Below are 25,542 nucleotides of genomic sequence, written 5' to 3'. Positions count from 1 at the left end.
TAAGTCTGGAAACTAGAGGTCTATGAGGTTCTCACAACGGCTTGGATGAAAAGACAAGCAGGCAGCAAACACCTGTGGGCTGTCATAGGCCCTTTTATTAAGTCGAAAGGTATGTCTCTCCTTTGGTCTCCTAAGCTTCCAGGCAGCAGCACCTGATATTTACCCTACACTCAAAGAGACCGATCTTCACCGTGTCAGCCTGGGGGGGTTACACTGTCCCCCTTGGTCAAATGGCTTCATTCACCAAACGGTTCCAGTCACGTGGTACGACACAAAATGAACTTGACGATTAATGGGATGAATTGGAGAATGGGAGGGACTTTGTTGAGTTTCCATTATTGAAGCTTGTTTGCTGAACATTTCAAGTCATAATTGGCTCACACGTATGTAGTTTATTATGGTTGCAAAGTGTCCACATGGAGGGGTGCGGTCAAATCAATCGAAGCTGTGAATCATTAAAAGTTCGTTGCCAAAATGTGAAAAAAATGTCTTTTTTTTGTAATTGAATGATACATGCAATAACACAAGTAATGCACGCAATGCAACTAAACCACTCCCTATGATCTCCGTGTCATAAATGTAGGCCTATACGTTTTATTTGACGTTGTGGCCACTGGGGAAGGGCTAATCGTTGCCCCCATGGACAAGCGGGCCCACCTACAGGGGAGACAGACTGCTACCTCCCCCTTTTTCTCTGCAACTTCATGACTTCTTGACTAAAAAACATTGTACTCTAAACAATGCGAGTGCCTTGTCTCCTCCTCGTGCACGCAGCGCTGGAACGGGACGAGATCTTCGTGGCTTTACCGACGTTCCCCAGATACGACTTTTAATGGGACCCAACGACTGAGCGAGGTGGTCGCGTCTCTGTTTGGAGGAATTTGGAAGCAGGCTACAATGGAGCGCGCTTTTTACCCCGTGCGACTGTCCTTCCCGGGTTATATACGAGTTGCGCTGCAGTGCGTGGTGGTGGTGCTGAGCCAACGTGGTAAGCAGTGACTCTTTTCCTTTCAGATATATGAAGTCACAAGTGTGCGCGTTGCAATCGACCACCTGACATTTGACGTTGACGCCTTTCGTCAGACAGGCGTGTTGATTGCTTTCCTTTGTCACCCATAAGGGCTGTTTCTCAACGATACGATCAATGAATAGACAAAACAACTCTAAATGTAAAACAGACCATATGGAAGACTACATAGAAAAACGACGATCAAATGGCTCTTAAAGAGCCAGTGAACCCAAATCCGTTGTTTTGCAGTAAACCTGGTAATTTGTCTTTTTATAATTGTTGACAATTGACATGCAATTGTATCACTGTTACTGAAATAAGTCTAAAGGCCTATGTTTTGCCATTCTCCCCAAAACACTACGCGAACCGTTCGACTCTGCTGAACGCAGGTGGCGTTCTGTTCGTGACGTCAGACTACATTTTCCGAGGCAGTCTGACGTCACGACCACGGGACACCGGCGGTGCGGTGTGTGGACTTGTGGTGCTACGTCTGAGCAGCGAAGTATTTCATGTCCGATTGAGGGTTGTATACTTCCCGGACACCGCTCCAGTGTATAATTGTAACGCTCATACACTATACTCTAAAAGTATCACACAGTTGGCGTGGATCGTAACCATGGGGATACCACACCCCTCTTTACTAACTCTCTTAAATCACGTTCTTAAAAAAAAATCCTAATTTTCGAATTCCATCTTAAACATCATGGTCCCTGGTTTGTCAGTTAGGCTACTTAATGGAAATCAAGGCTATCAAGTGTTGTCTATTGGTGTATGTTCATTTATTAATTGTATTAGTTTACATTTTCTCATACGTTGTTATCTGAAAAGCAACTCTAATTTGTTTCTCTTTATCGACTGAGCATCCCCTACTATGATTTGATATCATGGATACTGGAGGGGTCACAAATTATCAGAAAAACAGACAAGCAACATCGTATGGTGGTCGTTCTGAATCATTGGGGATGGGTGTAGCCTGGGTGTAGCCTGTGAGTACTTAAAATATTGTTGGATGAGTTGTTAAAATACTGTCCAAGTAATAGGCTAGTGAGAGTAGGTTTTTTTAGCTCCAATCATGTGACAAATAACAACACAGTGTGTTGCGACATTTCGTAGGTTAGTAATTAACTCTTGACCTCATGCTTTCTGGGGGCTCTCCTCGACCCGAGTCATGGGGGACGAAAGCAAAATAAAGTTGTAGAGCTGACGATAAATCACACTCTCTAAAACAATCTGTGAATAAACAATCTGGCACTTTGGCACGTTTCTGCTTGGTTCATTTTTGCCAAGTCTTTACTCATTTGGTAGGTTTGGCTTGTTTGGACACGGAACTCAGTAATACAACTTAAAAAAAAAAACATAATACGGATGACAAAAAACAAATACACACGAAGGATCGCAAAAGGTTGTAACATGAATTGCTGTGTGAGCCAGTGTTTCTGACTAGGATGGCCTCTGAGGTCTGACAGCCACTGGCTTCCATTTGGCTGGTGAGTGACAGCCCCTCTGGGACATAGACCCCCAGCCACTGTTATGTTAACACCCTGCTCTCCCTAAATACTCTTAACTGGGGCAACAGAGACGAGACGGGGTGACTCAAACACATCTGGCGAGTGCCTTCGGGACTTCCAGGATTTACCTCCCTATGGGAGGGGTGGGGGGTAAATCCTTTAAGCTAACTTCCCTTTTGTTTTTTTTCTATGTAAACTCCTTTACCCCCTGTCCTACCCCCACCCCCCCCCCCCCCCCCCCCCCCCCAAACACACACACACACACCACTGCCGACTGAAGCAGTGCAGACAACAGCAAAAGTCTAGTCTAGTCGAGTCTAGTCTGGGTTGTTTGGGTAACCCCTGACCTCAGCTGTTGCTGGCCCAGCTCCCAGGCAAGGTGTATGCGCAGACAAATGAAATACGTAAACAAGAGCATTTGCTGTTCAAGTGCTTTGTTTAGGCTCGGGGTCACTGACACTACTGTTGCTCGCTACCGGTCCTTTCAAGGTGGTGGTGGTCTTTAGACATCATCCATTCCCTCCATGTTTGCTTTTCCTGGTATATTTCAAGCCCTGGTTTATTTAGGCTTGCTACCGCCAATGCTCAAAGAGTTTAGGTTAATTTACTGTGAGTTGGAAGTTTAATGAAATTTGTGTTTTGTAATTGTTGGAAAACGATATCCTAGCTTGGGTAATGACGGCCTGGGCAATAAAACAATAAATTATCGTGTCGTGATAGACTTTTGATCAATATCAATATAAAACATGTTCAATATCTATACAAGGCTGGACCACCAAATCTAGCAGCTGGGTTTGTTACACAAACACGGTTCCATACTTATTTACAATATCTGAGTGTTTTTCATTGTTGTATCGACATTGGAGTATTTATCAATGAAGAACAGTGGAAGGTCATATTAAGTGTTAAACAGAAGTGTTTAAATCCAGCATGGTAATTCCTAGTACTTTTAGGTCATTAAAATTATCAATAGTTACCGATATCGATCAATATGATCAAGTTATATCGTGATATGTCTTTCAGCCATGTCACCCAGGCCTAGTAATGAGAAGGAAGCGCAGAAGTCCACGGGAGGTAGAAGCCTTTTTAGAAGTCATTTATCCTCACAGGCATTTTGTTTTGATTAGTGTAGAAATCCCTACGGCCCTTTCTTTTTATCCTGCTCCAGCATTAAGCTATAGTTCCCCACACCAGTGTCATGGGCCATTGGCTTTCAGATCCTCTCCCATGGTGCATGGGGAGGCGTGTTATTCTAAGTCATTTAGATAACAACTGGCGATGAAATAAACCATCCAGCCCACTGCTCTTCTTCCGGTTGACATGTTAGTCCTATGTCTGGACCCTTTCGCTCCTGTTGCCCTGTCCTCAGCCAACCCTCAACTCATTTTTATGTCAAACGAGTGCCGACTGGGACATTATTTGCTTGCTGAATGAACAGTAGAATTGGTAGACAACGGTTGTTGGGATGGATGGATGGATGAATATAAAACCAGATTGAATGATTAAGAAGAAGTTAATTTAGGATTGGAAAGATAATTGTTTAATAATTGACAATATATATAGTTCAACAGAGTTCAGAGTTCAACAAATATTTAGTGTGGTTAAGCTTATGCTTGCCCATTGGGAAACTGTGACTGGGGTGTGTTTTGAATGGGTCCACTTCTGACCCATATAGTTCAGTATTAAGTTGTGATGAAGTCAACAAATCTGGTATCCTATAATCAAAGTCAATGTCAAAGTCAGCTTTATTGTCAATTTCTTCACATGTAACAAACATACAAAGGAATCAAAAAGAGTGCACAGGCACAACAGATAAAGATATTTACTAATCTAAAAATAAAGTACTAGTACTAGAGTACTAGTAGTCAGTAGTAGCAGCAAAATATATATTGTATGATATATTGTACTAGTGCAAAATATATATATATATTGTAGTGGTGCAAAAAACAGTCAGTAATAGCAGTAAAATGTATATTGTATCATTTATTGTAATGGTGCAAACATTTTTAGATTGTAATAGTTCATGCACGACTACTTAATACCGATAATGCACCATAAAAGAGTACCACTGCCATCCACTTATCTCCACACTTCCTTCCTGCATCTTTAAAGCGCCCGAGTGCTACCCCGGTGGCCATTGGACCTTGAGGAACCCGTACCGCAGTGTGGACTTTGACTCCACGGAGATCCAGAACACGGCCATCCAGGACCTCATCTGCGACCACTCGCTGGAGGCCGGCTGGTACCGCTTCAGTGTCAACAACAAACCGGCAGAGATGCCCACCAGCTGTGTGGAGGTAAGGGAACCCAAGAATCACCTACTGAGTTAAAGTGCCATGTCCTAATCACGATCCAGAACTACAGCAATGGCCGCTGTTCCTTCTGCGTTTCAAATTCGGTCGATCTCGATTCACTCGTGCCAGCGAGACGTGAAACGTAAAACATTTTTTGGGGGGGATTTACTTAGAAGTACCACATGTAAGTAATACATAAACAAGAACAAGACCAGCTTTGTTTTGTCATGGAAACAATAAAACACAAAGCTGATTTGGAGAAGAAAATAATTCATTTCAGGGCATGTTAACAATATAGTTCTCATGTGCTGCAGCATTACGTGGCCAGGCCGCACTGTGTAGGGGGTCGCTTCACTCTCCAAATTACAGGGTTCCCACTGTAGAATTGTCCTTGCAATAGACACTTAAGGAGTTCCAACTCCTCACTTTACATAGGTACAAATTATCACTACTGTTAAACCATCTTATTTCTTCTTATCCTTCCTGTATGTGTCAGGGGCTTGTTCTTAGTTTAGCTACTGCTAAAGACAACTTATCGCACCACACAGTTGTATGGTCCCACAACGATAGCCCTATCAAAAGTGTGAACAGCAGCTAAACATCCTAACCATTCCTTACGTGGAAACACAGCCAAAGTTGAGTGTGTGCTCAGACCCTTAAATTACCCCTTTGGCAAAGGTGCTTGTTACACATAACATGCCTAAACGCTGTTAATGACACCAGTTTGCATTCCCACCCCAACCACTCCGACTCTCCTCCCCCACCCCTTCCCAGATGAACCGGTGTGGTACCCAGGCGCCCGTGTGGCTGTCCCTGAAGGACGGGCCCCTGCCCAGGCCCGGCGAGGTGAGGCAGCTGTCAGCCTGCGCCACGTGGCAGTTCTTCCTGGGCGGCACTAAGGACTGTTGCCTCTTCCGAATCCCCATCACCGTGCGCAACTGCGGGGACTACTTTATCTACTTCCTGCAGCCCACCCAGGGGTGCATGGGCTACTGCGCGAAAGGTGAGTGGTCGGTCAATATGCTCTTGTCTTCTAAAAAGAAACCCCCCCAAAAAGATTAAGCTGTTTAACAGTTCTGCTGTTCATAAAAAATATATGAATGATTAGGGTGTTTATTTGCATATTATGATGAAAATAAGCTAAATCGTATTCTGTCCCCTTCATGAGAACCACGAAAGGACATTCAGATAAACACTTTGATCTTGAATGAAGAACCAAGTCGTAGAGGAAGTACGTTGAAACTGAAACTGAAACAAGAGTAGGTTAGTGCGGTCTTAACCGACCAAATTGTCATTGGTCGAACAATCGCTGGTTTTACTTTCAGTCAGTACAAAAGCGATTATTTTTTCATTATTTTCGGGGCTGGGTATGAATACCTATAATATTTAAATGAGACCATCTGTTTAATACCTTGTGAAGTTTGATTAAAGCATATTTATTGACACAATATCACAGATTTGAGTCCAATAAATTCAGTAGTTTGATTGATAAAATAAACTGTTCTAAATTGTTTGTTTCCATAGTAAACCATTGCAATTGCAACAGAAATAAAACCTGTTTTTTCTTGTAGTTGCACCAGACTTTGGTCCAAGACTTTGTCCGCCCGGTGAAGTTGAGGTCAACGGGAGATGTAAAGGTGACAATACAAACCAATGTTCCAATGTTCAGTGACTCATTATGAAGAATAATGTGTAATAGCATCAACTAAATATGGGCACCAAGCACTACTAATACAATTATTTGTATGAACAACAGCAAGTTTTTCATAGAAAGTTGAACGACTAATAGTGTGTTTCCTGAAAAGAAACTGGGGCAGAGTCTTATTTCAATAAACTTAATTTGATTGTCATTGACTAATAGAGTTTCATGTTGAAAAAATTGACGACAAACTGTATTAAAGCCAGAATTTACTTTTCCACCATGCCTCAAAATCAGCCAGCATCCCGGCCCTGACCTCCAGACCCACCATCACCCCAGAGCTGGTGGGCAGCAGTGTCCACCTGAGGTGCTCCTTCCTGGGGCCGCCGTCCAGCCAGGACCTGGGCTACCAGGTGGTGTGGGCGCGGCACATCGGCCACAGCATGAAGGCGGAGATCAGGCAGGAGTCCACCATGAAGACCTCCTCCCTGGTGGAGATGGATGGTCTGCACTTCAGACTGGGGGAAACGGTAATTCCTACCAGACCCTTGTAAGGGACAGGGGGGTGTGGGGGGGGGGAAGTCGATTTAGTGGTGGGTCACACTGACTTTTGTGACGGGGGAGGGGTTGTGTGTATGTGGTGGGGGGGTTGTACAAAGATATTGCGTTGCATGCCATTAAGGATAGGTAGTGGCTGCAGGGGGGCAAATCTAAACATTTAAGTGGGTAATAAAGTGAGTAACATCCGTTCTTTCCCCCTCATAGTTCTCCTGTAGTGTTTCTACGTTCAGAGCGAACTACAGCCACAGCAGATCCACGCCGAAGGAGAGCGAGAGCTTCTACGCTGGATTAAAGGTAAAAAGAAACCCCCCAAAAAAGAATAAGATGTTTAACAGTTCTGCTGTTCCTGAACAAGATATGAATGATTAGGGGGTTTATTTGCATATTATGGTGAGCAGAAGCAAAATCCTATTCTGTCCCCTTCATCGAATGGACGTTCAGATACACACTATGAACTTGAATGAAGAACCAAGTCGTAGAGGAAGTACGTTGAAACTGAAACTGAAATGAAGAGAATGTCAAAAGAGAAAGAGAAGAGAAATCAAAGCTTAAGAATGAAGTCATAAATGTGTGTTCAGTAGGTAGTTAACAAAAGACCAAGGAAAGTAATTAAATACAAAACAAAGGAGTTTACTGCAAGGCAACTCCAACGGTTTACAGCACAAAAGAACAGCAAATCAAAGATTGACTGTTTGTAGGTGACAAAAAAGCCGCTGTGACCTATAACCTGAAATATGTATTGGAGAATACACAACCTTTAGATGCTACTCAAATCGAAACACTGGTCCTTTCAATGATTGGACTAACGTCATCTGCCTGCCACGATCTCTGCCGGTAGTTTTCCGTGGAGGTGCTGCACATAGCGGAGAACAGCAAGGAGCACCGGGTCAGCGTCCACAGCACCGTCCCCATCCCGTGTCCCCGCATGCAGCCGGGCCACCAGTGTGGCCTCCCTCTGGTCCTCAGTGTTCTTGACCCAGGTCAGTCTCTCATACCCCTCCCCCCCTCCCCCCACCCCCCGCTCACCTCGTTCCCCAGGCATTCTCATTTCGCAACGGTACGCGGGTTGGGGGTGCTTCAAATGGGTGAGATGTGCGAGAAGAGCGGGATTTCCCGGCATGCTTCGGAGGGAGGAGTTTGAGTTTGAGTTGCATGGGAGAAGCAGCGAGAGGTGAGAGAAAGGGAATTTCAATAGAGGAATATACGTTTGGGTTAAATGTTTCAGATATTGCATGTCAAATTCTTGGTAAAAAAAAGAATAAGATGTTTACAAGTTCTGCTGTTCATAAACAAGAATGAATGATTATGGGTTTTTATTTGCATATTATGTTGAAAAGAAGCAAAATCGTGTTCTGTCCCATATATGAGAACCACGAATGGACATTAAAATAAACACTTTGAAGTTGAACGGAGAACCAAGTCGTAGAGGCATGCAACTGAAACTAAATGAGCAGCAAGAGGTGAGAGAAAGGAAGGAAGGTTCAATAGAGGAATATACATTTTGGGTTCAATGTTTCAGATATTGCTTGTCAAATTCTCTTCTCATACAATTCTCATTGTCTTGGTTGTTGTTGTTGTTGTTGTTATGTTCTCATTGTTCACGCTCCGGGGACTGGTAACTGACGTGCACAGCTAAAAGGAAATCTGAGATCCTAGATCCTCTCTCAGCCTACACTCACACATAGAGCGGGCATAGAGTACACATAGAGTGGGCGCGCACACACAGACACACGTGTTCAAGAGACACAACAAGTCTAGGAAAAAAAACACACAAACGCTTCACCTGTTGATTTCCCCCTTCTCGTGCTTCGACTTGCCCTAGCGTGCCAACGCACTAACCCATCAAAGCTAGCACAGTCACCTCGTTATCCTCCTCCCTGTCGCCACGTCAACAGACAGCCGGGACCACGAGGCCCCCAACGTGGCCCTCTCCACCTGCCAGCTGGCCCTCACGCCGTCCTCGTGCACGGACGCGGGCTGCGGTGGCCGCGCCTCCTTCACCCTCACCGCCGTCACCGACTTCACGCGTGACGGGAATCGGCCCAGCCTGGTCAGCGCCGGCCCCGCGCCAGGGGCCCCGCGTCTCTGGAGGAACTACGTCTCGCCTCCCTTGAAAGTGAGTGAGAGAGCGTCGGTTTGTTAAGATTGAGATGAGAGTACATCAGAATACATGACATTACATTTGATTACATTAGTGCTAATTCAATTCAGTTCAATTCAATTTTATTTGTATAGCCCTTAACCACAGGTACAGTCTCAAAGGGCTTAACAGGCCATATATTCATGACAACAATTCTTCCGCATGGGGGTAATAAATGTATGACATAAGGACCAATAGAGTAGTGTTCTCACGATACCAAAAAGGACGTCTTCGATAGGACACCTGCATAAATATCCTGGAACAGCTACTGAAAGTTTAGGACCTTAAGTGTCAGTAAAGCTCAGACCTCTGTCCAGGAGGGGTATCGTATAATTTGGTGCACCACCGTACTGGACAGGCTAATAATCCCTGGTTTGGGCTAGAGTTGCACGGTAAAGCGGTACTAGAAAGGTAACACAATACAACTGCCGTTAAAAACATTTTATTAGTACCAGTACTTTAAGAATTACAGCGTTTTAAGTTGTATTTCCAACCGTTTAGCTTTTATTGGAGAACGATAGGCATGGCTGCAAGTTACTCTATAAACCGGGTGCAGCTGGACTCTGTCTGACCTAGCGCTCTGCCGCCTGCCATAATGTGGAAATAAGGGAAAATTAAACGTCCATCACTCATTGCTTTAATCTGGGTAGACTGATTATTTGTGAAAGTCTTCAAAATATTACTTTGATATCTGGTTGCTATTATAAAGTTGAATATCAAAGAAATCCCATTAACACCAATTATAGGCAACATCAGATTAATGCATACCATCGATAAGCTTTGATAAAACTCTGCCCTTGTTCTAATTATTTACAATAAACCAATCGTTCCTGTTATAAATGAACTAATTCATTTTCCAAAACACAAACAATGACGATAAAACGCAACATGCAAGACAACACATAAACTAAAATGTTAGTGAGCGTGAAAATAAGAAACACAGATCCATGGGGAAAAGAGTAAAAAAAAAGTAGGAAACATCCGGCGCTAATAGCAGATAATGCCGGTGTAAGTGTTACATTTTAAGCTACCTTTTGTCTCCAGTAAGTGGCTTGGAAGTCACCGAGTACTTCCCTTGGGAATTGGTGATTAGCTTCCATAAGTGCGGCTGTCAGTCTTCCCCAGACACGCTGGCTCTATCACAGAGCTATCTGGCCTTCCATCTGTGTTCAGTGAAAACTTCAAAGGCGTCCGAGTGGAGTCAGTGGGGGGGCCCGGGTCGGAGTGGTCTTTTGTTCCCTTCATCTCCACCCCACTCTTCTCCCTTCAGGTCACAGTTCAGGACCTCCCCACCTCCATCTGCTACTCCCTGACCGATCCGCACATTATTACGCTCGACGGCAGGTAATTGACCTCAACCTGTTTGTCGCTGGCACTTCATTAAAGGAGCACACGTGGCCAAAATCTCTACAACAGGTTCGGAGATGCAGTGGTGCTGTGTGGTGCCACTATGGACTGTTTTTAAAATGTTTTTAAAAACCGTGACTTTTTATGCATGTCTTGCAAGTGACTAAGATAAAAACATAAAAAATGCAAACGTTAAATATATTAACGTCAATGACTGACTTTTTTTCCCGAAAGAACCCTGGACTTCGAACCCATAATGTTCCTCATATTGTACATTTCAATCCATATACTTTTTAAACTTTATTTTATGTATTTACCGTCATATATCGTTTTGTTTTGCCTTACCTTTGCACTATTCAGAATTATTTTGCACAATTTCAAATTAATTTATTGTAAATATTACTTATTTTATTTTATTTTACCTAATCTATCCTTTGCTCCCTATTGCACCGTGGGTCAGAGACAAACGCATTTTAGAATCCTCTTTTTGTCTTGCACATATTTGGAATTGACAATAAAGCTGACTTTGACTTTGACTTTTGACTGTGCAGACAAAGGATATTTATATCACCGACTTTCATTTTTTACCACGTTTTGTGTACGAAAAGCTTTGCAAACCCAGCGCTGCGACCTCTCCCTCTGTGTGCGTCCCCGTTTGGCGTCCAGGCGCTACGAGAACCAGCATACCGGAACCTTCCTGCTGTACCGCAGCCTGAGCAGGAAGTTCGAGGTGCACGCCCGCCAGTGGGACTGCGGCAGTCGGCACTACGCCGTGGCGTGCACGTGCGGCGTGGCGGTGCGCGAGGAGAACGAGGTGGCGGTCTTCGACATGTGCAACGGCCAGCCGCTGGAGACTCGGCCCCAGCTGACCGTCACGACCCTCGGGGAGGGGCCCGGCCAGAGGCGCCGCCTCAGGATCCTGGAGGCCCACCAGGGGAAGAAGGTCACCGTAGGTATCTGAACCATGTCCCCGGTGTCTGCTGTTCAACAGGAAGTGATGCCGCAGGAAGTGATGCAAAAGGAGGATGTGATGTGATGTGGCGGGGCACCCTGTAGGGTTAGATGGCTTAAACCTGAATCGATTTAGAAAGAAAAGCATGACACACAAAACATGTATCGTACTAAAATGGACACACAGTGAGGAGAGTCACACAGTGAGAAGTTAATCATATTGTTCATACCAAATTAAACACTGAGCAAGCACAGATACTAAATGTGGAACAGAAATACCCACAGACAGTGGCAGACTCAGGGGGGAGGCAGGGGGGACGACTGCCCCCCCTCGTGCCTCCATGGTTGAAAAAATGGGCTAAAGTGCACTCAAGGGTGGCGAAAACGAGAGGAAGTGCCTTATTGGCTGCCCTTTACACGTGCAAAAAATTATTGAGTACCCTTTAGGGTGCCCCTTCATACAATCAATTATGATGAGGTGCCCTCTAGAGCAAGAGTTTAAAGTCACAATTCTGACTTTAATCTCAGAATTCTGAAAAAAAAGTCTGAATTCTGAGATTAAAGTCAGAATTCTGACTTTATTCTCACAATTTTGACTTTTTTTTCTCAGAATTCTGAGAATAAGGTCAGGAAAAGTCAAATTTTTTTCTTATATGTGGCCCTAATCCTCTTCCGTATAATCTCAATGAGGATGAGGACTATTTCATCATACATGATGCATCATAGCTTTTTGCGCACTGGTGGGGCCCCATGTTGTGCAGAATGTGCCCTTTTAATTTTTTCACCCCTGCCCTTCAAACAGTCTGAATCCGCCACTGCCCACAGACTAATGTGTAATGAAATATTTTTAGTTGGAAGTTGTTGTTGGCACTATAATGACTTTAAAGGTCCCATGACACAACTGGTGGCATGTCATGGGACCTTTAAGAGGCGTGTGTGACAACACAGTGATGGTGCTCATTGATCTTTTTCTGAATGGCATGCGTGGACAACCTCTAATCAGCTGTTAATTAGATGCCGACTGTGCCTCTCCTCTCGTAGTTGATCTTTCCCTCCGGGGCCTCTGTTAGGGCCGACGTCAGCGACTGGGGGATGAGCCTGAGCGTCAGAGCGCCCGGCCTCGACTACGGCAACACGGAGGGCCTCTGCGGAACCTTTGACCGCAACGTCCACAACGACCTCTACAGCTCCAAGGGCGTCCCCTACGCCGCCGAGGAGCTGGAAAGCTTCATCGAGAGCTGGAGGTCAGTAGGGCGGCGCGATTAACCCAACTTTGATCGCAATTTCGATTTTTTGCATCAAACAATCAAAAACCGAATATAATTGAGTTGAAGCTATTTTTTTTTTAAGCATATTTATTTTATTCATTAAATGTCTTATAGAAATTGCAGAACAGCTGGATACATATTTGTACATTATTATCGATCTAAACATTGTCTATTTGAACATTTTGTGTATTTCTTAAAGGGGAAATTTCAAAGTTCTCAGTTACAAAGTGTTTTTTTGGGGAGAAACGCTGAAAAAATGCATCATGTTTTCAAACTCAAAAACAATCGTTTGAATAATCGTGGTTTCAATATCGACCAAAATAATCGTGATTATGATTCTTTCCATAATCAAGCAGCCCTAGAGGTCAGTCAGGGTCACGCCCTTTTGTCACCAGGAAGTCACTGAAACAATCTCTTCCACTATCCAATATCATCACTTCCACAGTGATGATATTTCCCCAGCCACGCTCACCTCTCGGCAGTAGCTCAGGAGGTAGAGCGTGTTGATGTAACCGCAAGGTTGCTAGTTTGATCCCCGGCTCCTCCTAGCTGATCGTCGAGGTTTCTCTGAGCAAGACGCCTCTAACCCTGACTGCTCCCGACGATCTTGCAGGGCCTTGCATGGTTGACTCCGCCATCAGCAGTACTGTAAAGCGCTTTAGATAAAAACACTATATAAATAGCAGTCCATTTACCTCTCCTTGAGGCGGAGCAGGTCTGAGGTGGTTTTAATCCTCTGTGTTCCCCCGGCAGGTTGGGTCCGGGGCAGAGTCTGTTCGACAAGCTGCCCGCGGTGACGAGGCAGGCGCCCAGGAGACCGTTCTGCCGCTGTCACCAAGGATACAGGGCCGCCGGCTCCCAGTTGTTCGGTGGCGGGACGACCAAGGACCCCGTCGCCTCCTCTTCCCGCTCCGACTGCTCGGCCCACGACGACGTGGACTACACCTCCCTGTTCCCCTCCATGGACACCACCCTGGAGTACATCCAGAGCTCCCGGCAGGACGACAGCGTCCTGGACATGTCGGCCTCGGACCGCCAGCACCCGCTGGAGAGACGCCGTCCGCACCCCCGGCCGCACGAGGCGGAGGACCCCCTGGACGGGGAGTTCAGGGAGGACCTCCTGCTGTCGGTGGGCCGGCAGCGGCGGCAGAGCGCGGACGAGTTCCGGCCGGTCTTCATGGCCCAGAGCCTCACCCAGGGCCTGGAGTACTTCTTCCCCGAGGACCACCAGACGGAGGCCCGGCCGGCCGCGTCGCCCGGCTGGCCCACGCCCAGCGGCCTCACCTCGGCCAAGGCCCTGGAGGTGTGCCAGACGGCGCTGGCCAACTCGTCGGTGGGGGCGGTGTGCCGGGAGCTGCTGGGCCGCCGCTTGGACGAGGCGGTGGATCTGTGCGTCCTGGACCTGCAGCTGAAGGACGACCTGGGCTGGGACGAGGCGCTGGTGCCGTACCTGGAGAACGAGTGCGAGCGGAGGCTGCTGGGGAACCGGACCCTGCGGGCGCTGGAGCTGTCGGTGCCGCCGGGGGCCTCCGGCGGCGGCGGCGGCGGCGGCGGCGTGGTCACGGCCCTGCGCTGCCCCAACTTCTGCAGCGGCAACGGACGCTGCACCCAGTGGGGCTGCCAGTGCTTTGCGAGTCACAGCTTCTACGACTGCAGCCTGGCCATCAGTGAGTCCTCCGCGGATTGACTTTGGTTTAGTTTCGTTTCGTTTGTTTCGAGCGCATAGATTCACGACATACATATGTTAAAAACACGCAAAAAAAATAAGACAAAATTGTCAACTAAATTCATACATTGACATTTCTTATCAATAGTACTGATCATAAGGTGTAGGTTGAAGCACTTACTTATTGCACCTACTACCCTTTTTACGTTCCCTCAGGATCTTATTTTTATTTTATTTATTTTACTTAAGTATTATTTTTTATAATTGTTGTGGTTATTATTGTTATAATGAATTCCTGCATATTTTATACATATCACATAAGTTATGACCCCAAACTAAATATATCCACCTTCATATTTACAGTGCCATACATGCCCTCACTTTTATACTTGTTAAGCATCTTTTTGGTTGGTTGACTGGATGATCGCCCGCTGTCTTCGGATTGGGTGAGAGATAAGACATGAGATAACAGTATTCTGTCTGGTGATAGGCCAGCCGGTGGAGGTCACAGACTTGGAGAGCAGCGGCCTGTGTGACATCCGGTTATTCGACTGCCGCAGCATACGGGTCTTCGGACTGGGTTTCATCGACTCCCCCGACATCAGCTGCCACGCCACCAGACTCGAGGTGAGGTAGAGCGAGGTCGAAGGTCAACCTGAAGGGCTTGTGAAGACCAGTTTCAGTTTCAGTATCTCACCCATATCCATGACACGTATTTCCCCCCCCTGTCACTGCGTCAACTAAGGCCCCACGGCCTGCTCTGATCACCAAGCACAAACAATGACATAATCCAGGTAAACCAATACTGTGTTATTTCAACCTTCTCCTCCACGCTCCGTGTCCCTCGCCTCCTCCGCAGTACATGAACGGGGCGTGGATTCCGGGGGAGAATCAGCGCACCAAAGCCACATTCCTGAGCTCCAAGGCCTTGGACTGCGTGGTCCCGTCCCTGAGCAGCGCGGCCGTCCACAGCGAGGACTTCATGATGGAGGACAAGCCCTACGCCCGATGGGAAATGAGGGTAAGGCGCTAGTAGGGCTGAACCATTCATCGAATACAAACCAGATCGCAAAGGCTGCGATTTCTTTTGGGATTTGTTGCTGTTATACTGACTGGAGATCTATTGAAGAAACTTGCATACTAAATCGCATATCGGTCAAAATAATCGCTATTAGATTATTTCCCCAAACGGTTCAGCCCTACGTACTAGCCTTTGATCCAAGGCTTGTCAGGAAACGTTGCGGTATCGGAAATTGCTCATATTGTCAGATAAATTTTTGAACCGGGGCTCAAATGTATGGCGTTGCCGCCAATAACAATCCAGGTTGGCATTATCTTAAGGTGAGCCTTGACATCTGGACAGCATCTTTGCTATTTTAGGGGCCTTACCAATGTGAGTTTGACTTATCGCTTCTAAAGCGGTACATATGGAGCATATATGGTTAGCTTAAATTATCTTAGATTTGGTTCAAGGCTGCTTGTGTTGAACATGTGTGGATAGACGCTCAGAGAGATTTGAGATTTGCAAGGTGTTAGTATTACGTTCTTTATCAAAACATGACCGCAGTTCAATGTTGACTCTGCTACAAGCAATTTGAACACAGGACTTCCTTTCTCTCTCTCGGCGAATCGCACACCCACCCATACACTCTCACAGAAATAGTGCAGAAATGAACATATATGCCATGTTTTATTTTTTATGTGGTTTATGTTGATAATGTTTCATATATATATATATATATATATATATATATATATATATCTGTGATCAAATTATGAAATGTAGGATGAAAACAACTTACTTCCCTGTGTTTCTGTTGAAGACAGGTACAGAATCTCGAGTGATAAGTGATGGTCTTGTAGACGAGTCCCAACATTGTCCTTTTAAGACAATGTCTGTCAAATCACTTATTTAGTGGGAGAACCTTATGCCTCTTTTCCACCGACAGTACCAGCTCGACTCAACTCGACTCGCCTCGCCTTTTTTTGCGTTTCCATTGGCAAGAAAAGTACCAAAAACTACCTCCGTCGAGGTTCCAAGCGAGCGGAGTGGGTACTTTTGTGTGATGTAAACAGGCTGCTGGCAACTGATTGGCCAGTGGCTGTAAATGGGAACAATCACTCAAAGTTAAGTTGTGTCCGGCGTGGTTGGAGTCCACAAACCCGCTCCAGAGAGGGACACTGATCAGCGTTTCGCCGTGTGTGTCGCTCCTTTCCCGGGGCTAGAGTTAGGCTGTGCGTGGTTGTGTGTGTCTGGCGTGGCTGGAGTCCACGGACCGGCTCCGGAGGATCAACGTTTCGCTGTTTCTTTTTAGTGTCGTTCCTTTCCCAGGGCTCGAGTTTCGCCTCCATCAACGTTACCATATGACAACAATAGACGCGCAGTCATTGCGCTTTTTATTTTATTTTATTTCCCATCATAACCTTTCCCGGGAATCAGGAAATAATCTTGATCAGATTCAGATTTCCCGGGAATCGCGTCTCCCGTGATTAAAACCTAATGACGACCCGCCCATGTTGGAGAGGTTCTTTTCTACGACCCGCCCACATTGAAGAGGTACTTTTTTAGATGGAAACGTGACGTGCCTGGAACCAAACCGAGTTGAGTCGAGTCGAGTTGAGCTGGTACTGTTGGTGGAAAAGTGACATTAGGGGGAATTCATTGGTCTCTGACTATAGGAGTTTGCGAAGGTTTTGGATGCTACACTGCCAATGAGTTTCAAATCTTCATCCTATATCATATCATAGTGTTGATATTTGTTCCCGGGATCAGGTGACCAACGATGGCTCTCAGTACAGCGAGGGCAAAGTGCTGACCATCTACGACGGCATGTGCCAACAGTGCGAGGCCTCACCGTCTGGACTCTGTAAGTTAAAGGTAAACTCTTCCACCCACCGGTCAAGAAAACGCATCCAGACAACTTCCAAGGCCTTGGGCACACAGAGCACGAATTGTGTTACATATTTGTAGCATGAGCCAAAGAACTAAACATAATCGTATAATTGCTAGCTGGATTCATATTGGACTCAAGGCTAAATGAGTGGGGGGGGGGGGGGGGGGGAGGGGTGTCCACGCTACGCTAACGTTTCCCAACACCAAAAACAGTATTCATTGAGAAACGCTAGAATGGAGGGAAGACTTTGGATACAAACACTCATCTGGCGTAGAATGGCAAGAACAAGCTGAACACATTATCTCACTGAGTTATAGTACTCCCCTGGCGTAGGCCTATCAGCTGATGTTGGTTTCCTCTGGACCAAACATCCCCGGGCCTACCAAAGCACAGGAGATTACATTCTTGTTTCAATAGATAAGTGAATTGTGAGATGGGTTTGACACTTGTGTCAAACTGTTGTGAATAGTGGAAACGTTTACTTGTAGATGTTGTCGTAAAAAAGATAACCTTTTAAATATGTATGCCCTGCGTTGATACTGTTGACATTACAATGATTGTTACAGCGCAGGCTTTAACAATTGAACACAATGGCCTAATACTTTGAGACTAATTGCACCAATATGCAAAACGGAGCGGTACAGGAAGTCCTGTATACCAGCTGCCATACGGTTTTACAATGCACAAAATTAACTTTGCACCTTATAGTATTTAGTATTTATTATTGTAGTATTTAAGTATTTTAGCATATGAGGGAATGTGTGTTTGTTATGTCTGTCCACGCTGTTGTGACACTGTAATTTCCTGTAAAGGATTATTAAAGGATCTATCTATCTAATACGTGCACATTGCTGCTGAGTCAGGGCTTCAGAATGGCTCCAACATGGCTAACCAGAGCTGCTTAAAGCACATGTTGGACCATAGAAGGCATAATGGTATCTTGCTTTAAATGATTTGGTCCAACATCATCTAGAATGACAAATCTGAGACCAGGGATTCATTCAATACACAGTCTGTGTTTACGCTTTCCCATAGGCCCAATACACACACACACACACACACGCAGACGCGCACGCACGTACGCACACACACAAATGCATACATACACCGTTAAACCATTTAAATTTAAACACACTGCCATGGATAACACACATGCTTGCTTACATGCAGACCTCGCAGTGTCCCACGCGCACACCTGGGTTTTTTGACTTTGCGTGCCAAAGTGGAACTGTAATTGAATAAGTGCAGACTGGACAGGGTTAATTCTGTGATAATTTCCTGTGTGTTATCTGGCGTCCGCAAGGAGACCAAGCTGGGGCAGAAACCCCGGCCAGCACAACCTTTGAGGAGGGAGAATAAATAATGAAATATTAACGGCATTCCAGAGAGCTGCTTTAAAATGTTGCATGTTTTGACTTGTGATTTGAACTACAAATATCTTGTTCTTTGTTCTCACAACACCACTCTCTGCTCTCTCCCTGGAAGAATATCTGTTTGCTGGGTTTTTATGGCTTTCTCTCTCCGTCTGTGTCTGTGTGTGTGGTCTAGGAGAGGACGTGCAACATAGACGGCATGTGTTTTGGAGACGGTGACTCCAACCCCAGCAGCCCCTGTCTCCTCTGTGACCCGGGATCCTCCAAGTTCTCCTGGTCGTTCAACCAAGGTTCAAACACAATCCCACACTCCTCAGCCTTTTCTCAAGCCAGGTTCTAAAGTCACTCCAAAGAATTTGCGGTTTCACCATGACAACATTTAGCGCAACTTTGACCAATACCTGTGAACTCTGCTCGCAATGGATTTCAAGCAATGGATTGCAAAGTTAAGATAATATAAGATAACACTTTATTGATCCATATGTGGAATAATGTGAGTAGTAACAGCAGCAGGAAAATAGTCGAAAATAAGGATACAATAAAATACAAAGAATAAATAAAATACAATGCACACATTATAAACTTAATGCTAACATAAAAGAAATTAACAGACAATTATGCATGATGTGCAAAATATGTGTTACTAAAAGTGTATAGATTTGGCTATTTAAAGTGTCCACCGTAGATAATTAAATACCAAGTATGTACAGGGTATAATAATTATACTGCGTGTGGAAGGAAGCTTGTGGGAGGGGATGGAGATAGGGAACAGGCCAGGGCTGGTGCTCTCATGCTCAGTTGTACAGCCTCATGGCAGCCTGCACCTTGGGGGGAGAGATCAGCCGATGGCTGACGGTGCTTCCCATCTACCCCAGTTTATCATAAACTACCATCTCTGCTCCCTCCCCCTGGATGGTTACAAGGGTTCGGGGGCTTCCCGCTCCGTCGGGAGTCCACCACAAGCTCCTTGGTCTTGGCGATGTTGAGCCGGAGGTTGTTTTCCTCAGACCATCTGAAGACTTTGTTGGATCGGCGCTAGGATAGCTCCCGTCCCCAGTGGCTGGACGTGATGAATGGGCGGGTTCCTTTTTTAAATTGAGACTTGTAACATTTGTTATCGTCATCGTGTCATTTTTATGATGTAAATTGAGGGAGCAAAAGCAGTATTGGCTCCAAATATCGGCTCAAGAAAATCGGTATCGGCCCTAAAAAATCCATATCAGTCGATCCCTAGTTAAGATGTCGTTAAGATAACTGTGGTGTGGGGAAGGGGGGGGGGTTTCCATCAAGAGATCGTCTCAAGTGTCAAAGGCGGGCTCTGGGATCGTGGTGGAACGGGACCCAGACTGCTGAGTTCTCGTGGGGGGTGGGGGGGTGGGGGTCTAGGTCAGACCTGTTGAAAAACTGCTCATTTGCACATGCCTGGCTCCCCTCCATGGGTCGGGGCAGATTGTTTGCGTCCAGTGATCCTTATCATCTCGCTCCCGCAGCTTCTCGGCCCGGCCAAGGATTCGACTGATCAGCGCACTTCTCAGCGCACTTTCCCTGCATTGTCACGTCTCGTCTATGGTTCTATCTTCTGATACTCAAGTTAAACAGTATTGTTTAATTCTTACTGGACGAATAACATATGACTTGCATGGATGATATACAGTCACACAAAATATCGGCAGCCACATATCTGCAAAATCCTGGCAGGCCAGATGAATAGGGGGACTTCTTCTGTTTGGCTGTTTTAGTCGTGATTTTATCGTTCCATGTGGATGTGAATATGTTGATAAGGTTAAGAAATGGCCTCATTGCACTTAAACCCATGAATCCCATGAACAGTATTTAGTGTGTCCCCATTTTAACCAGCGGGTCAATCAAACTAATGATACACAAACGCACATGCACACGATCTTCTAAACCCCAGGCCCCGTCTGAACGGGCTCTCCGAAAGCGCTCACTTCCGTACGGGGATTCAAAGTGTCAGTGGGCCTTCGGTGGCACGTCTCTTGTAAAGCGTGAGAGGGGGAGCTGGAGGGGAGCTTTTAACAGGCAGACCGCCCGGGGAGCCGGGGTACTCTCTTAGAGATGGGTGGTCTTGTGGGGGTCTGGAGGTTCTCTGGTTGTTCCGGAATCTGGAGTCTGCCGTCTGAGCAGGGAGGATTAAAGGGGCAGCCGGTTCAATTATACTAAGATTAAAGTGGAAACAAGGATACTGCATTGGGCCGTTATGAAATTAGTTATGAATTAATTTAGATAAAAGTAGAAACAAGGACTTAATTACGGCATCTGGCCATCAATTAATTATGAATGAATGAATTAAGATGAATTCCAGTTGACGATAGAGTTTTATTAGTCGCTACAAATTTCCCTACTATAGTAGTTGATGCTGTAGAAATTATAATGCATGAATAAGTATGAAATCTATCAAACAGGTACCAAGTTTACGTAAAATGGAAATCACTACTGCTGCAATGCAGGCAAATATGATAGTTAGTGGTAGTGGTATTTGATGTGCGTTAATTTTGTTTGTGTGCATATCTTTGAAGTTTTGTCCTACTTGGTTGCACAGTTATTATAGTTTTGCTAAAGTACTTAGCACTAAGTGTGGGTGGTGCGGTTATTAGTGTTTTAACAACAATAACACTGTTTTTGGTGTGGTTTCGTTCTCCCTTCCCCCTTTTCCAGCATCAAAGGGATAAGTGTCCAATTACAAGGCTCCAAATTCCCAACAGATCCTTTACGGTTGTTTAAACCTTGAAAGACACACACACACACACACACACACACACACACACACCCAGATAAGAGAGATTCTCTGAAGTCATTGCAGAGGAACATTCTAATGCAGAAGTTCACATTTATAAGAGCTGTTCTTTAGGGCTTTGCCCTGCTTTTATTAATGTGTGAATCCTCGAGCTGGGTTACTCAGAATAAACACCAGCTTTGTTGATACTCCTCTAGAGTGCATAACAAGAAGACATATCCGCCCGTTTTACCCATTACTTTTAACAATGTGATGTATTTGTATCCAGCTGTGGTTCCTGGCGAGATATGGTGGAAGTGTAAACCAGTAGTGGTTGCCAGTAGTTTTACATTTTTGGACTCTGAGAACTCTGAGTAAGAAATCTCTCTCTCTCTCTCTCTCTCTCTCTCTCTCTCTCTCTCTCTCTCTCTCTCTCTCTCTCTCTCTCTCTCTCTCTGTCTCTTCCACCTCTCTCTTCTTCCTCCTCCTCTCTCTCTCTCCCCTCTCTCTCTCCCTCTCTCTCTCTCTCTCCCCCTCTTCCTCCTCTCTCTCTCTCTTCCATCTCTCTCTCTCTCTCTCTCTCTCTCTCTCTCTCTCTCTCTCTCTCTCTCTCTCTCTCTCTCTCTCTCTCTCTCTCTCTCTGCTTTCAGTCAACCAGCCCCCTGCCTTCCACCGTCCGCAGGCTGGCCTCCAGACCTTCAGCGGGGAGAACTTTGTCTTCCAGTTGGCCGCCTCTGACCCGGAGGGCTCGGCGCTCCTCTTCCAGCTGGAGGGGGGCCCCGCGGGGGCCAGCGTCTCCCCGGCGGGCCTCCTCATCTGGAGCGTGGAGGAGGGCAGCGGCGGGCGGCAGACGGTGCGCTTCACGCTGTCGGACGAGTGCAGCGCCCAGAGCAGCCACGCGGTGGAGGTGAGGAGGAGCAGGTGGAGGAGGATGGAGGAGAGGAGGGGAAGTGGAGGAGGAGGTGGAGGAGGAGCAGGTGGAGAAGGAGGTGGAGGTGGAGGAGGAGGAGCAGGTGGAGGAGGAGGTGGAGGAGGAGGAGCAGGTGGAGGAGGAGGTAGAGGTGGAGGAGGAGGTGGAGGAGAGGAAGTGGATGAGGGAGAAGATGATGAAGACGGGGAAGAGATGGAGCAAAGGATGAAGGGGAAAGAATCTGAAGTTGGTAAATACGAATAAGTGACCACGGATCAGTAGCGGCCTAGCCATCTGAAGCACCAGAACGTTCTCTAGGTCGTAGCCAGGTAGCCAACTCGCGCCGTAGCACTGATTTTAAGCCCTACTCCACACCCAAATCCATTTTGAAAGTGTGCTAACTAACTCCTTTAAATGGTAAATGGACTGCATTTATATAGCGCTTTTACCCATGCGATTTACAATATTGCCTAACATTCACCCATTCATGTGCACATTCACACACCGCCGTCGGTGTGTGAGTTGTCAGGGTGAGGTCCCTTGCTCAGGGACACCTCGACACACACAGCTAGGAGGAGCCGGGGATCGAACCAGCAACCCCTGCGGTTACCAGCCCACCGGCTCTACCTCCTGAGCTACTACCTGCCCTTTAAGCCAACCAGTCGGACCTTCACACTTAACCACCGCATGTTTCTCCCTCGCCAGATCCTAGTCGCGCCGTGCGGGTGTCAAAACGGCGGCACGTGCATCACGGACGTCAGCTTCCCCGCCGGAAGCGGGCGCTACCTGTGTGTGTGCCCCGAGGGTTCCCATGGCGACCTCTGCGCCGGCATCGCGGACTGGTGTCGGTCGGGCCCGTGCGGCCCTGGCACGTGCGTCAACGCGATGGGCGGCTACCGATGCGAATGCCCCCCAGGACTGACGGGTGAGTTAGGGAGAGTGAGGGAGAGAGAGAGGGCATCCCATACGACTGGAAACCCGATGCCAAAAGGGTTGCATCGCAAAGTAACCAGCCCCCCCACTGGCCACGCCTACCCATTGATGAAGATCGCACCTCAAAACAGTGATTGTTTAAACAGATAAACCTGTCCGTTTGCATATAAAGCTTCCCGTAAAAGCCCAAGAATGTGAGCTGTTTGAGTTGTAAAACAGCAAAGGGCTTTCCAGGTTTACTGGGGGTTGAGTGTGTGAATAGATAACATACATGCATTTAGATTGGTGGTATGGGAATGAAACCAGAAATTTTAAAAGTCGATTTCATTTACCAGACACTTATTCACAGCATAAACTATCCAAAATAAAGATACACCCGATACTCATAGAAGGTGATCAAATTTTTGTATGTTGTAAATTAGGTATTTATGAGGACACAAACACTACATACAAACACTTCACTGAACACTGATATCACACTCTGGATACAGTTAGTGCCTGGTGATGTCAATATCCAAAGCAGGTAAGCGATCCAGGTGACCTCAACCGGATCCATTTCTAACCAATCAAGGGCTATCGCTGTAGCCAGTGTTGACCCCCAGAGTTGGTGTGTGTCCTGGAGGTTCAGATGTTTGGCTAACTCATCATTACCGCGCGTGACATGCCCTGTGTTTGCTTGTTTGTGTAGGTTCACACTGCGCGAAGGACGTGAATGAGTGTGAAAGGACTCCGTGCTTCACAGGGGTCATGTGTGTGAACAGCTTTGGCTCCTACAGTTGTGCTCCGTGCCCCAAGGGCATGCTGGGAAATGGAACTGCATGTACCGGTGAGTTTGCTACACATGCCAAGCAATTTGTCGTGTGCACAACACTATGAATATAATTACACACGTGGTTTTATTTTTAACCACCAGACGCATTCAGGGTTAAATACGTCACTACAATCCCGTTGGGTGTTAGCAAGATATTCGTCAACTTTGTTTTTATAGGCCTTAATCACAATTAAGTCCTCAGCTGGACGCATAAAACTTCTACTGACTTTCCTGAGTCATATCATGCTCAGCCAGAGGATCTGTAGTGCTTTGTATCACAATGGGCTCATGTGCTCCTGGCAAGCACTTAATTTGTCAGATAACAAAGGAAACTCTGACAAAGGAATGCAAGTTTTCATTTAGAAATATAAAATGAATGGTGCTGTATTTAAGATTGGAGAGTTGTTAAGAGTGAGAGCATAAGAGAGCAAGATTTGGGAAATCAACATCCCAAACAACCCCCCCCCATCTTCTCCCTCCCTAAATGTAAGCGTGGGATGGAAAGGCATGAGATTGACAGGCGAGGTCGATTCCCCTGAACCAATCATGGAAGAGATGCCAAGATTGATCACAAAAGAAAGAGCTGGGAGTGGTCAGAAATCTCAATTAGATGCAGGCACAGCCAACGCAAAACAGATATTCTCCCTGCACATTTCAATCATGTACAGCTGACGGAGAGCTATGGCATATCTAAAGAGCAACCAATGCAGCTTAAACCCACTCACAACTCATATCACTAATTCTAACCAGATCATTCACTTCCTCCATTAATGCCAAAATAAATGACTTAAGCTTAAACCAAACTAAAGGGTTAATAGTTAGTTAGTATGAGAATGACAACATGACTCCCTGCACTGGAAACCAGATGGAGGGATATGCTCCCCCGCCACACACACACACACACACACACACACACACACACACACACACACACACACACACACACACACACACACACACACACACACACACACACAGAACTCAATAAAAACAGAATGTGTTTCTTAGAGTCAAACACGCAGAGAGAGAGAGAGAGAGAGAGAGAGAGAGAGAGAGAGAGAGAGAGAGAGAGAGAGAGAGAGAGAGAGAGAGAGAGAGAGAGAGAGAGAGTGCCTGTCATGATAACTTAACCAATGAAATCATATTTGAGCACATACCAGTCCATACCACTATCAAACAAACTAGGTGGTGGAATTTATGACCAACATATTGCCAATAATGTCGATTAGGTTTATGTTTGTATGTTTGTTCTTAGTTTGTTCTAGTTGGTCAGTAATTACTGATTATTACAGCTGGCAGATTGTACATTGTGCTGTACATTTATTGCCTCTCATAGTATTGTTTGTGCAATGAACAAACGATAATAAATAATAATCAAGCACATTCTGCAATCATTCAGATTCCCTCAGATATAAAGAATGAAACAATTAAATCATGGCTTCATAGACGTGTCGAGCACAGACAACTCAGAGACTATAGGCGAGAGAGCAGGAGAGAGGGAGGT

The 25,542-nt window shown here is 46.0% G+C and overlaps 1 protein-coding gene across 1 annotated transcript in view; it reads left to right on the top strand.

Annotated features, from left to right (window-relative positions):
* Positions 1-728: 728 nt before the first annotated feature.
* LOC311369655 (von Willebrand factor D and EGF domain-containing protein) overlaps positions 729-25,542 on the top strand; it is a 37,781-nt gene continuing 12,967 nt past the window's right edge. Inside the window, exons 1-19 of the mRNA XM_084487872.1 lie at positions 729-988; positions 4,630-4,814; positions 5,586-5,814; positions 6,383-6,448; positions 6,748-6,980; positions 7,216-7,305; positions 7,850-7,991; positions 8,907-9,127; positions 10,422-10,495; positions 11,165-11,447; positions 12,491-12,693; positions 13,471-14,384; positions 14,874-15,010; positions 15,243-15,404; positions 17,157-17,261; positions 18,826-18,940; positions 22,035-22,291; positions 23,000-23,219; positions 23,916-24,053. Coding sequence (XP_084343998.1) covers positions 898-988; positions 4,630-4,814; positions 5,586-5,814; positions 6,383-6,448; positions 6,748-6,980; positions 7,216-7,305; positions 7,850-7,991; positions 8,907-9,127; positions 10,422-10,495; positions 11,165-11,447; positions 12,491-12,693; positions 13,471-14,384; positions 14,874-15,010; positions 15,243-15,404; positions 17,157-17,261; positions 18,826-18,940; positions 22,035-22,291; positions 23,000-23,219; positions 23,916-24,053 — 3,865 coding nt within the window. The 5' untranslated portion in view covers positions 729-897. The remainder of the gene's footprint in view (positions 989-4,629; positions 4,815-5,585; positions 5,815-6,382; positions 6,449-6,747; positions 6,981-7,215; positions 7,306-7,849; positions 7,992-8,906; positions 9,128-10,421; positions 10,496-11,164; positions 11,448-12,490; positions 12,694-13,470; positions 14,385-14,873; positions 15,011-15,242; positions 15,405-17,156; positions 17,262-18,825; positions 18,941-22,034; positions 22,292-22,999; positions 23,220-23,915; positions 24,054-25,542) is intronic.

Source organism: Micromesistius poutassou (genome assembly GCF_964030765.1).
Source record: "Micromesistius poutassou genome assembly, chromosome: 24".
Lineage (NCBI taxonomy): Eukaryota > Metazoa > Chordata > Actinopteri > Gadiformes > Gadidae > Micromesistius > Micromesistius poutassou.
This window is presented reverse-complemented; position numbering and strand designations above follow the sequence as displayed.